We start from the raw sequence: 14,140 nt of genomic DNA on the forward strand, positions 1-14,140 counted from the left end.
TACGATCCACTGGAATTGGAAAAAATAGGTTATAGTAATCATTTAAATTAAGAATGAAAGTTAAATTTAAATTCCAGGACAAAGGAAAACTTTGAACACCGAACTTCTCTTGACTAGTTTCTAAACTCGTGCTTGTACGCCTTCGTAAGGTTATAAATGATGCCTTCTACTCTGGTATATTAGCAACCCTAGCGAACATTCTTCGGTCAGTCACACATTGAATGGGTGAAGCTTTTTAAATGAGCACGCGTTCAGAATAAGCGATGACGTCACGGACTGATGCCCAACCCGAATTAGGCGAGTGAGATTTATAAACGACCGAAGCATAAGGATGTATCAATTTTTCAAATGTAACTCTGTAAACGAATTTATTTGCCGCGTTTTTTCATACCGTAATGTCTGATTTGGCGATTGCCCGTGAGACGCATATCATCTGCCCACAGCAATGATACTGACGTCGCATATCGTCGTTGTAAATTTGAAATCTCCTATGTATGTATATAATACAATAATATGTATCTCCTACGTACTTTTTGAGAAAATCTAATTAAACTGGTTACTGGAGCCCATAGACATCCACAACGTAAATGCGCCACCCACCTTGAGATGCTAGTTCTAAGGTCTCAGTATAGTTACAACGGCTGCCCCACCCTTCAAACCGAAACGCATTACTGCTTCACGGCAGAAATAGGCAGGGCGGTAGTACCTACCCGTGCGAACTCACAACCACCAGTAAAAACTAGTCATAGATCACCAAATGGCGATTGGTGATCTATGACTAGTGGTATAATGCGGTGGCAATACTATTTTTCGTTAAATCCCTTTGTTGTTATTTACGAAACCAGAGATAAGCTGGTACTATTCTAGACCTAATAATTAACATAATTCAATTTACATTCTAAATACGTAAACAGCTGAGAATTAAGCTTTAAGGGTACGGATTTTTTTGAGAAAAATAACGCAATATATTCTAAAGATAGTACGCGCCACAGAATAGTTATGAAAAAAAAACATTAAAAATTTCTTTATAATGAATGATATAGTAGTTAGCGCGTTTTCTTTAGTAACAAAAACCATGTGTAGCATCGTATATAAAGAAATAAGCCTTATAAGAATCCCAATGATACTAAAGACGGTTCAACAATCGCTCGTGTAAATTTTATCAATACGAATTTTTAATTGAATTACGTTCATAACAAAATAATAATAATATTAATCCAAAATTTAATCCATCTATAATGTTAGGAATCGTTCTGTTTCTGATTATATTATTCGTGTTTTTGTGGAAATTAACTGTAGAGGTGAAAGAAAACTCCCCACCCACATTTTCTGGTTGGATTCCAATAATTGGGCATCTGTATAAAATTATTGGCGGCCGTGAACGTAAGTAGTGAAATATAATTTGTATTCTAAATGGTGTTAGTGTAAACATTTAAGTTTTATTTAAACGTTTCAAATAATTAATAAATAACAAAAAAAAAATTGTCAATTTGTTTTTGTTTTTTTTTTCTAAAAATATCTTATTATTTATTTTAAGTTTAGTGTTTAAATTAGTGTCTTTGTGTATGTTATCGATAGTTGAAAATGTTAAAGTAAATTTATTTTGTTATTGACAACTAAGGAGTGTTACTAGACTACGAGATGAAAAGTTATTACTATTGCCTATCTAGAAAGACGTATTCAAGCCTCGTCTAAAGAAAGGCAAGTCATAGTACTCAGGAAAAACTGTTGTGGGCAGGGACGTCTTAAACTAGGATGGGGCCCTTGGGCACACAAGAATTTGAGGCCCTTTTGGAAAGTAAAAAAAGCGAACTATAATAATATTTTTTTACTGAGTATGAGACCATTTATAATCATCAAATACAGTATGATATAATATGTCATTAATCAAATACAGTATGATAATAATATAATATGTCATTAATGATATTAGAATGCTGCTGGTTTTTTGGTTACGATTTCGATAACGGTTTCTTTCGGGATTTCTGTTGAGCAAAATCTTCTATTACAGGCATAGTATATGCCTTGTAAATACCTTCTGATTACTGATTTGTGAAAAAAGTGTAATGTGCCCGACAAAAATGTTTTTAGAATAAACGTGTGAGAGAAATTGTCGGTCTTTCGGGGCCCCTTGAGAATGGGGGCCCTGGGCACGGGCCCCGTGTGCCCTTATGGTAAAGACGGTATTGGTTGTGGGGAGTTCATTCTTGGTTCGACACTTGCCTAAATGATGCCGTGAAATGCACTGTCGTTATTACAGCGATTCCACGTAGGCATAAACTCCACTCCCGCTTAATTAAGTTGAGTTGTAATGCAATAATGAATTGTATTGGTGGTAGGACCGCTTGTGAGTCCGCGCGGGTAGGTACCACCGCCCCGCCTATTTCTGCCGTGAAGCAATAATGCGTTTCGGTTTGAAGGGTGGGGCAGCCGTTGTAACTATACTGAGATCTTAGAACTTCTATCTCAAGGTAGGGGGCGCATTTACATTGTAGATGTCCATGGGCTCCTGGAACCACTTAACATCAGGTGGGCTGTGAGCTCGTCCACCCACCTAAGCTATAAAAAAAAAAGGAAGATGACGGAATTAGCGGCAAATTATACTTTACTTTTTCTCAATTCAGGTCTTTCCCGAACGCTATTCGATTTAGGCGAAGAATGTGAACGAAAAGGAGGTGTTATTGGTTTTTATGTCGGAGCTCAACGCCACTTTGGTAAGGCACATCTATTTGCACATTTTATTGTGTTTTTTCATGTAGACCAGCTGAAACAACACCTGGTGTTTGTTCGATAATCTGTTGTTTGTTTGTTCCATAGATGTCATGAAATGAGTTCTGTCAGTCACCTTGAGACATGAGGTCGAATTGTCGATTGCATTGGTATAACTATCTCTATCTCTCACTCTCTCACTCACTCACTTCCTTTCTCTCTTTCTCACTCCGCCCTCTCTTTCTCGGCTCTCCCGGTCTTTAGACCGAAATAAACGATTGATTCGCGACAGAAATAGCCGTGCATGCTAAAACATACGCCTAAACACCAATAGCTTTGACAATGTCAATCCATTGCTTCTTTTCGACGTGAAAGAAGGAGCAATATAACACACAAACGAACAAACAAAAATAATATCGAATTTATAATATAAGTATGTATAATACTGTATACATATTAGACTAATTTTATTACAACAGTGCAATTTAAATTTATATTTTATAAATTGATTCAAAAAATAAAAGTCCACAACATTCCTCTAAAAAAACCTTAGAAACTTAGAAAACTTAGAAACTAGCTGACCGGCAGACTTCGTAGTGCCTCAATCGATAAATAAAAGACCTAACCATTTGTATAATATAAACTTAAAACAAACAAAAGGAATCCGTCCGACGGGGGACGCATCAAAGGGAAAACAAAATTGTTAGTTTTGTTTAATTTCGAGCATTTTCATATTTATATACCTTTTAAACCTTCTCTGGACTTCCACAAATAATTCAAGACCAAAATTAGCCAAATCGGTCCAGCCGTTCTCGAGTTTTAGCGAGACTAACGAACGGCAATTCATTTTTATATATATTGATTGATGATTGATAATCATTATAATATATCTTTTGGATGTCAGTTATCGTAGATCCGGAAGATGCCTTGACAGCAGCAAACTCATCTCTCTCAAAGCACGCTATATTCAAACAAGCCGAACCGTGGCTTGGGAACGGGCTAATTACATCAGGAGGTGAGTTTTTTTTGTTATTGCTTAGATGGGCGGACGATCTCACAGCCCACCTGGTGTTAAGCGGTTACTGGAGCCCATAGACATCTACAACGTAAATGCGCCACCCACCTTGAGATATAAGATCTAAGATCTCAGTATAGTTACAACGGCTACCCCACCCTTCAAACCGAAACGCATTACTGCTTCACGGCGGAAATAGGCAGGGCGGTGGTACCTACCCGTGCGGACTCACAAGAGGTCCTACCACCAGTTCGCTCGCGGTTCGCCCGATGTTAATTGCTCGCACTAGTACCACTCTTCGAGCGAAAACATGCTTCGGGAAGCAAATAGGCAAGTTACGAAAAATGATCAACATTCAAATACACATCTTCCCGTCAGGCTCAACTTGGAAAATGCACCGTAAACTTATGAATCCTGCCTTTCATTTGAACGTGGTATTGGGCTATTTGGATTTATTCAACAATCAAGCCAGGAGTCTAGTGGAAAATTTGGAAGACGAAGTGGACAAAGAACCATTCAATGTATTTCAATATTTGTCCCAAACATCATTGAAGACTATCTGCTGTAAGTTTCAGATTGCAGTGAAAGTAAAACGCAATCAAATTTATAATATGAATTCGAATTAAAATTAGGGGTTTAATCGATTTAAGAATTACAATAAATACATCGTTGTTACGTGAATCCTACTGATCGTGGTAATTTGTGGATACCGAATGATAGCGATACCGAAAGATATCGATGTTTTCGGAAATATTGCAAATACTGTTTCGGACCTACCTTTGATATATAGTGAAGTCGTCGTGGCCAAAAGTATAAGACGTCCGGTGCATTCGTATCGAGCGATGCACCGGTGTTCGAATCCCGCAGGCGGGTACCAATTTTTCTAATGAAATACGTACTTAACAAATGTTCACAATTGACTTCCACGGTGAAGGAATAACATCGTTGTAATAAAAATCAAACCCGCAAAATTATAATTTGGCGTAATTACTGGTGGTAGGACACTCTTGTGAGTCCGCACGGGTAGGTACCACCGCCCCGTCTATATCTGCCGTGAAGCAGTAATGCGTTTCGGGTTGAAGGGTGGGGCAGCCGTTGTGACAGCACTGAGAACTATATCTTAAGGTGTGTGGCGCATTTACGTTGTAGATGTCTATGGGCTCCAGTAACCACTTAACACCAGGTGGGCTGTGAGCTCGTCCAGACATATAAGCAATAAAAAAAATGTAAGCGATATACCTGTAATTTTACATCTGTCTCGCAGACTTACAGTATAGTAATATGTAACATGTAATTTACTTATAAGGCTAGATACGACAAACGAATGAAACTGTTTTAATTACGAAGGACTAGAACTAGGATTTATTTAAATAATTCCAATCGCTTATTTTGCGTACGGTAATTCAAAATGGAGTAACGTCAAGGTGTAACTGATTTTCAATGGCGATGACATAACAATAACTATACGTGTATAAAAGATCAAATCTTCAAAAAAATTGTAGGTAATTATTTAATTAATATACAGTTGAGATAGACCTGGATAATGAGTAGTTTACCCTTAGCCTTTCATAAGGTTTAAGATGGGTGTCAGTTTGACATGAAAATTATTCAAGTGGAAAGTGTTGATAGTCCACTCAAAAAATTCTTTTCTTGTTTTGATTTTTATTTGTTCGCTATTGTTTAAAGGCAACATCTCAAAGTTAAATTTGTTTATATTTTACTAGTGTACTTTTCGTTGGTAACAAATAAGTAAATCATGAAAAAGGAAAGTATTTGGTTAAGTCATGCTAAGTATAAATTATGTCTTAAGTTGATTAGTAATAGTATCCAGGTTGCGATTCCTATGGCCTAACCAAAATATGTCCTTTGACCTCATTTGGCTACTTGAAAAAAAAAAAGAAGAAGACATTAATGACATTTCCAGCAACCGCCTTCGGTATAAATGTGGATCAAGACAGTGAGTTCTGCAACAAATACATACATGCGTGTGAAAAATTAATCGGCATACAAACAAGAAAATTCCAGAACATATGGCTTCAAAGCGATTTGATTTACAGACTTAGTGGTTTCAAAAAGAAAGAAGACGAACTAATAAAATATGTCCATCAACTATCCAATTCGGTAAATACACGATAATTTTTTTCTAAATAGGATGAATAAGGATTTTTTTTAAATTTGGAGGTATAAGACAAATTGAAGATTTTGTGTAATTGCTGAGTAGACCGACGTTCGAAATGTTGTTGTTCGGAACTTGTGTTGCAAGCTTGAAAATGTCGTAAGCGAGGTTCAGGCATCTGTCAAATATCTTTGTGTTGTATGATGATAGTTACCGCCACAAAAATTCTTATAAGATTAATAGCTGGATTGTACTGTAATAATTTTTCAGATAGTCCAAAGAAAAAGAATGGAAAGGAAGGAAAGACATAAAGAAGTTAAATCAGGTATAGTTATTATTAAAATTAATAACAACGAAACCACAGTGGGGTAAACCGATGCTTAATTACTAAACGCAACGTTCAAAATTGTTTCAGCAACTAAAATGCAATCGTTGATCGATTTACTGTTGAATTTATCCGGAGACCAAGTCTTCTCACAAGAAGATATTAGAGAAGAAATCGACACAGTAATAGTTGCAGCATTTGATACCACGTCTTGGAGCCTCACGTACGCGCTCCTCGTTCTAGGATCGATGCCGGAGATACAAGAAAAAGTTGCCAAAGAGTCTGTAGAAGCTAAAGCGATTTTGATGATAGTTGAAAACAAATTATTACAATCTTACATTACTTTAGATTATTAAGTAAATAGAATTGTTTTTGTAGGATTGAAGAGGTTTTGGGACCTACCGATCGAAATCTTGATAAAGATGATTTGCAGAAACTGGTCTACACGGAAGCAATGATAAAAGAAGTTCTACGACTTTACAATGTACTACCGGCCGTTTTACGAGATATTACTGAAAAAGTACAATTAAGTAAGCATTTTTTAAATCATCTGAAATCAATCGATGAGGCCAGTACAGATTATACGGGTTAAAGATTATTAACTGATTGGTATTTCATGGGAAGTTATTGGATCCAAGTTTTACTTTTATTTGATATACTGACGTACGGAATTATAATATTTTATGATATAGAAACAAATGAGTCATATGAGTCGTCTATTATCAAAGGTGGCAATCTGTGCATTTGGACAAAAAAAATTTATTGATATGTCAATACAGATTGATTTGAATATAATCGTCTCCTTCAAAGAATACGGTTCAAAACCTGCATTAAATAAAGGTTAATAGTTAACGTGTTATTTATCTAAGATGTCGTTCCGAAGAGTTTTGTGACTGCCAATGGAATACAAAGTCAATAATTCGTTTTTCTGATTTACCAATCATTGTCCAAAAGTCAGATTGCCGGCTTTGATAATAGACGACTCATATGTAAGTTGTAAATACAGATTACGGTGTAAGAATTTTGATTCATTAATTTTTTCTGTGAAAACGAATAAATTTTAATGAGAATTCTGAGATGTTTACGATACGACACTAATAATAATTGAGGATTAGCTCTCTTGAAATGTCTCGAGTCTTAAGTAACGCGGATCTAATCTAAAATGTCATCGTTTTTATTTGATTTTTTTTTTATTGCTCAGATAGGTGGACGAGCTCACAGCCCACCCGATGTTAAGTGGTTACTGGAGCCCGTAGGAGCAGCTACAAAGTAAATGCGCCAACCACCTTGAGATATAAGTTCTAAGGTCTCAGTATAGTTACAACGGCTGCCCCACTCTTCAAACCGAAACGCATTACTGCTTCACGACAGAAATAGGCGGGGTGGTGGTACCTACCCGTGCGGACTCACAAGAGGTCTTACCACCAGTAATCACAAGAGGTCCTACCACCAGTAAATTATTTTTACTTTCAGAAAACTACACAATGTACCCGGGTGACCAATGTATGATTCTCATAAATAACTTGAACCGGCATAAAGCTTGGGGTCTGGACGTCGAGCAGTTCCGACCGGAGCGCTGGTTGGGAGAGGCGGAATTACCAGAACACCACAGTGCCTATTTTGCCACTTTTGGAATAGGACGGCGTTTTTGTATAGGTATATTCATATTTTTATTCACTTGATATTAGGTAGATAGGTACATACCGAAACCTAAAGACAGATATAGCTGCTGTTGTCTACTTCGTCAACTTCAGGTCGATTCTCGTAGGTTCTTTCCCATTTTAAGGCTGGGATGGTTATCTAGGACCTTCGTTTCGCCTCGAAGGTCGGGCGTCTTTGAAAGTGTCACGCGTCTGGTTGCAGTGTTGACCGCGGTAATCCACTTACTCCACCCGGTTTCTGATCTCGGGGGGGATCGGACGCTTGGGCGAGAGTGCAGGGGAGTCGTTTAGTGGATGGGGCCCTAAATTCCGTTTTTTGGCCCAGACCGTCCAATCTTACATACCCTGCGCGCTTCAGATTCCGGTACAAAAAATAATAATCAAATACTGACGAATAAGAATTGTAAAGTACAGGTACTTAATGTACTTCAAATTATTGTTTTAATGTTAATAGGGGCATGGACATGAACCCGTCTAAGCATATTCGTTTAGAATCAGTTCGTTCTATTAAAAGAACTTTTGAGTATTCTCAATGCGTTACTGAATTTTGAGACTTAATGATAAACGCTTACTATCGTTATTCCAGGTAGAATATTTGCTATGTATTCAATGAAGACCATTCTCGTTCATATCTTGCGTCGCTACAGCGTCAAGTCGGACCTTGCTAAGTTAAGGCTGACATCAGATTACGTCACTAAGCCTGTTTCGGGTCACTTTATAACCATTACACGAAGAATTAATGCTGTCAATTAAATTCGATTTTTTATATTGAATGCGCCCTTGTATTTATTTCAACTATACTCTATTCTAATTACGAAGTCCCTTTTGATACTTCTTAGAACGTAACTCTTCACGTTTTGCATAATCTATATCTATATATACAGGGTTACAGGTTAAGTCGACCTATTCCCGTTAAGAGCGTGTAGCTTACATCGTTTCTGACTGATTTGACTATGAAACACCCTACCCTAAATCTAACCGATCTGGAGATATTTCAATTTAATTGTTTTTAAACGGTTTTATTTAGCTCGACCCGTACGGAATTTGTTTTTTATTTATTTGGGTCAAAATTAGAAATTGAAATTGAAGCACCTTCCCGTTGTCAGATTGATCTGAAATTTGGTACACACATGTAATTTAGATGACAATATAATATAATGAAATCAATAACATTATAAATCTAAGATGGCCGGCGATACAAAATGGCGGATTACATATTTTACTTTAACTCCCTTAATATGGGTATCAAATGAAAGGGCTACACTAGTAAAACACGATGATTTTGTCAAAATTTAAAATTCAAGATGGACGCCGTTCCAATATGGCGGACTAGGTACATATTTTTCCACAACCACCACAATATGGGTATCAAATAATAGGACTACACTAGCAGAATACTGTCATTATGTCAAAATTTCAAACTCAAGATGGACGCTGTTACAAAATGGCGTATTAGGTGGGGGCATGATTAGTCGTGTCGAGAACAGATTGAACAGATTACGTCCAAGATTGTGTGACGTTAGAGGGGCAGATAAAAAAAATTAGGTAATTAGATACCTCGTTAGTAAGCGGTAGCTATACCACCCAAGTTAAATGGATGAGGGAGCGATGCGCGCAGATAACCGGACGGGACTTCGTGCAGTTCGTGCACACGCACATCAACGCCCTCCCATCCCGCGTTCGCGGATCGAGAGGGCGTAGAGGTGGGAGGGAGTCGGCGTTGACCTGCCGTGCTGGTTGCAGGGTCAGGGAGACGACGGCTCACATCCTACAGCAGTGTCACAGAACACACGGCGGCCGGATTCTACGACATAACAAGATTGTCTCTTTCGTGGCGAAAGCTATGGAAGAGAACAAGTGGACGGTTGAGCTGGAGCCTAGGCTACGAGCATCGGTGGGTCTCTGTAAGCCGGATATTATCGCCTCCAGGGATGGTGTCGGAATGATCGTGGACGTGCAGGTCGTCTCGGGCCAGCGGTCGCTTGATGAGCTCCACCGTGAGAAACGTAATAAATACGGGAATCACGGGGAGCTGGTTGAGTTGGTCGCAGGTAGACTAGGACTTCCGAAAGCTGAGTGCGTGCGAGCCACTTCGTGCACGATATCTTGGAGGGGAGTATGGAGCCTGGCTTCTTTTAAGGAGTTGAGGACCATAATCGGGCTGCGAGAACCGACACTGCAGACTGTTACAATCTTAGTGTTGAGAGGATCGCATATGAACTGGACCAGGTTCAATCAGATGACGTCCGTCATGGGGGGCGGCGTTGGTTGAGCTTCGCACAGTAGTCCAGTAGAGAGGGTGTAGATCAGGCCCGTCTGTTTCTCCCCCGGAGCCCGCTCCCTTGGCTTCCCTTATATTTAACATCAGAAACAGACATTAAACATCTACTGATCCAATTTCGCCGGCGTACGGCCACGATCGGGAGGGTGGGAATCTCGGGGGTCTTCCGATCCAATCCATGATGATTACGACCACGGTCACTAAAGACGATGGCATGATGATCCGGCGATGAAAATAATAGGTTAAAACGTGCCGAGGACTGTATGGCATTAGGGTGGATAAAAATGTAATGTCGTAAGCGCTTCCCCCTCAAGATTGGGCGCATCTTGTTGTATAATAAGCCTTGCCCCTTTACTGGACCTCTGGGGGGGTCGACCGTCAAAATGCCCCTTAATCGTGGGAACAACATGGTAACAATAAATAAAAATCGGTAAAAAAACTTTTAAGTTAAACCTGAAGAAGAAGTTTAAGGTGAACCTGAAAGAATTGAAATTCCAAATATATTCATTAGTATTAATGACGTTGCTAGAATTATTCGGGCTTCATGGCATCAAGGTGACCACAGCGTTTTCACTTCGGGATTTTCCGGCGTGCAATGTAACAGCATGCACGTTATTTACCCTAAAGCCATACAGTTTCCAGCAAAATTCAATTATGGTACGGCTGAAAGAAGGACGTTGCCCTTAGTTTTGTCATGGGCATTCACCGTCCATAAAATGCAGGGCAGCACCGTCGACCATGCAGTAGTATATTTGGGCTCAAAATTGTTTGAGGAAGGACAAGCATACGTGGCTCTAAGTCGAGTCAAGTCTCTGGAAGGGCTATTGAGGAATTAGATTGTACTAAATTATCAGGTAAGAAACCATGTAATAATGATGCACTGAATGAATTAAATAGAATGAGGAATATTTAGTAGACAATTTCACTAAATACTAAAAACAAGAAAATAAAAATCGGTAAAAAAACTTTTAAGTTAAACGGTTTTATGTGCACTGAAAACTACAAAATAAATAAATAGTTACTTACCTATCAACCTACGTAAGTGATCTCGGTCATTAATATCTCTGATGGTAGTGGTTGTCATAACATGAACCATGTCAGCGGCCGAAAGGCAGTTCGTGAAAGAACACTAACACCAGGGTTTGCTTGGTAGGTAAACTAAGCAGCCCACACTATAACAAGTAGGTATTTTGACCTTCTAGTTCAGAAATATTTTAGTACTAGGCAGAATAGCTTTTAGGCATATTAGACTAAAATAAAAACGTGGGGCCCCTCTGAAATCATACCTATGGCAGAGCATATCTTATACTTTGGTAGATCATGAGCTCGGCGCTCGCTGGTGAAGCCGCCACGGCTGGTTATTGATGGTCAAAACCTCCAGTTACGATTATAGTAAGTCGATTCAGCGGACCCTGGACTCCGGAGCTGTGAGGTTTCGGATGCGACCGGGATAAACCGCTAGGATGATGATGATGACGATTATAATAAGTCGATACAATCCACACTTAGTATAGTAGAAAGTAATACAGAAATAATAATGGGCCCCACGTTTTTATTTTAGTCTAATATGCCTAAAAGCTATTCTGCCTAGTACTAAAATATTTCTGAACTAGAAGGTCAAAATACCTACTTGTTATAGTGTGGGCTGCTTAGTTTACCTACCAAGCAAACCCTGGTGTTAGTGTTCTTTCATGAACTGCCTTTCGGCCGCTGACATGGTTCATGTTATGACAACCACTACCATCAGAGATATTAATGACCGAGATCACTTACGTAGGTTGATAGGTAAGTAACTATTTATTTATTTTGTAGTTTTCAGTGCACATAAAACCGTTTAACTTAAAAGTTTTTTTACCGATTTTTATTTATTGTTACCATGTTGTTCCCACGATTAAGGGGCATTTTGACGGTCGACCCCCCCAGAGGTCCAGTAAAGGGGCAAGGCTTATTATACAACAAGATGCGCCCAATCTTGAGGGGGAAGCGCTTACGACATTACATTTTTATCCACCCTAATGCCATACAGTCCTCGGCACGTTTTAACCTATTATTTTCATCGCCGGATCATCATGCCATCGTCTTTAGTGACCGTGGTCGTAATCATCATGGATTGGATCGGAAGACCCCCGAGATTCCCACCCTCCCGATCGTGGCCGTACGCCGGCGAAATTGGATCAGTAGATGTTTAATGTCTGTTTCTGATGTTAAATATAAGGAAAGCCAAGGGAGCGGGCTCCGGGGGAGAAACAGACGGGCCTGATCTACACCCTCTCTACTGGACTACTGTGCGAAGCTCAACCAACGCCGCCCCCCATGACGGACGTCATCTGATTGAACCTGGTCCAGTTCATATGCGATCCTCTCAACACTAAGATTGTAACAGTCTGCAGTCAGCTTTCGGAAGTCCTAGTCTACCTGCGACCAACTCAACCAGCTCCCCGTGATTCCCGTATTTATTACGTTTCTCACGGTGGAGCTCATCAAGCGACCGCTGGCCCGAGACGACCTGCACGTCCACGATCATTCCGACACCATCCCTGGAGGCGATAATATCCGGCTTACAGAGACCCACCGATGCTCGTAGCCTAGGCTCCAGCTCAACCGTCCACTTGTTCTCTTCCATAGCTTTCGCCACGAAAGAGACAATCTTGTTATGTCGTAGAATCCGGCCGCCGTGTGTTCTGTGACACTGCTGTAGGATGTGAGCCGTCGTCTCCCTGACCCTGCAACCAGCACGGCAGGTCAACGCCGACTCCCTCCCACCTCTACGCCCTCTCGATCCGCGAACGCGGGATGGGAGGGCGTTGATGTGCGTGTGCACGAACTGCACGAAGTCCCGTCCGGTTATCTGCGTGCATCGCTCCCTCATCCATTTAACTTGGGTGGTATAGCTACCGCTTACTAACGAGGTATCTAATTACCTAATTTTTTTTATCTGCCCCTCTAACGTCACACAATCTTGGACGTAATCTGTTCAATCTGTTCTCGACACGACTAATCATGCCCCAACCTAATACGCCATTTTGTAACAGCGTCCATCTTGAGTTTGAAATTTTGACATAATGACAGTATTCTGCTAGTGTAGTCCTATTATTTGATACCCATATTGTGGTGGTTGTGGAAAAATATGTACCTAGTCCGCCATATTGGAACGGCGTCCATCTTGAATTTTAAATTTTGACAAAATCATCGTGTTTTACTAGTGTAGCCCTTTCATTTGATACCCATATTAAGGGAGTTAAAGTAAAATATGTAATCCGCCATTTTGTATCGCCGGCCATCTTAGATTTATAATGTTATTGATTTCATTATATTATATTGTCATCTAAATTACATGTGTGTACCAAATTTCAGATCAATCTGACAACGGGAAGGTGCTTAAATTTCAATTTCTAATTTTGACCCAAATAAATAAAAAACAAATTCCGTACGGGTCGAGCTAAATAAAACCGTTTAATAAAAAAGCAAACAAAAATAAAACGAAACTGCTACACAACGAAAAAGAACGAAGAGAACAAGAAACGAAGAGAACGGTTAGCAACAGAAACACCTGAGCAACATGATACCAGGTTAATAGCACAACGTGAGAGACAAAGGCAGCTGGTAGAGTCAGAAACACCTGAGCGTCATGAGTGCAGGCTAGCATCACAACGTGACAGACGAAGAGAGCTAATAGCGTCAGAAACACCCGAGCGTCATGAGTCCAGGCTAGCATCACAATGTGGCAGACAAAGAGAGTTGTTAGCATCAGAAACATCTGAGCGTCATGAGTCTAGGCTAGCATCACAACGTGACAGACGAAGAGAGCTAATAGCGTCAGAAACACTTGAGCGTCATGAGTCCAGGCTAAGATTACAACGTAACAGACAAAGAGAGCTATTAGCGTCAGAAACATCTGAGCAACACGAGGCCAGGCTAACAGGACGGCGTGAGAGACGAAAGGAGTTAGAATCTTCAGAAACACCTGAGCAACGCCACGACAGGTGAAATAACCAACGTGAGCGTGCACAGCAACGCAGAGCTGAAAATCATG

At 39.9% G+C, this 14,140-nt stretch overlaps 1 protein-coding gene across 1 annotated transcript; it reads left to right on the forward strand.

Annotated features, from left to right (window-relative positions):
* Positions 1 to 1,111: 1,111 nt before the first annotated feature.
* On the forward strand, positions 1,112 to 8,599 carry LOC101744852 (cytochrome P450 4V2). Its single transcript, XM_038020720.2, has 10 exons — positions 1,112 to 1,383; positions 2,625 to 2,714; positions 3,614 to 3,724; positions 4,103 to 4,288; positions 5,649 to 5,845; positions 6,111 to 6,165; positions 6,256 to 6,445; positions 6,544 to 6,695; positions 7,639 to 7,821; positions 8,413 to 8,599. The coding sequence occupies exons 1-10, from the start codon at positions 1,239 to 1,241 to the stop codon at positions 8,577 to 8,579; spliced, it is 1,476 nt and encodes a 491-aa protein (XP_037876648.1). The 5' UTR covers positions 1,112 to 1,238; the 3' UTR covers positions 8,580 to 8,599.
* Positions 8,600 to 14,140: the final 5,541 nt, after the last annotated feature.

The sequence above is a fragment of the Bombyx mori genome, chromosome 26 (genome assembly GCF_030269925.1).
Source record: "Bombyx mori chromosome 26, ASM3026992v2".
In the NCBI taxonomy this organism is placed as follows: Eukaryota; Metazoa; Arthropoda; class Insecta; order Lepidoptera; family Bombycidae; genus Bombyx; species Bombyx mori.

Bases quoted from the DNA above. Each gene is read 5' to 3' on its own strand.
- LOC101744852 (XM_038020720.2), top strand. From the start codon at position 1,239: ATGTTAGGAATCGTTCTGTTTCTGATTATATTATTCGTGTTTTTGTGG. The intron at 4,289-5,648 runs GTAAGTTTCAGA...TGACATTTCCAG, and splicing joins ATCATTGAAGACTATCTGCT to CAACCGCCTTCGGTATAAAT. The intron at 7,822-8,412 runs GTATATTCATAT...TCGTTATTCCAG, and splicing joins AGGACGGCGTTTTTGTATAG to GTAGAATATTTGCTATGTAT.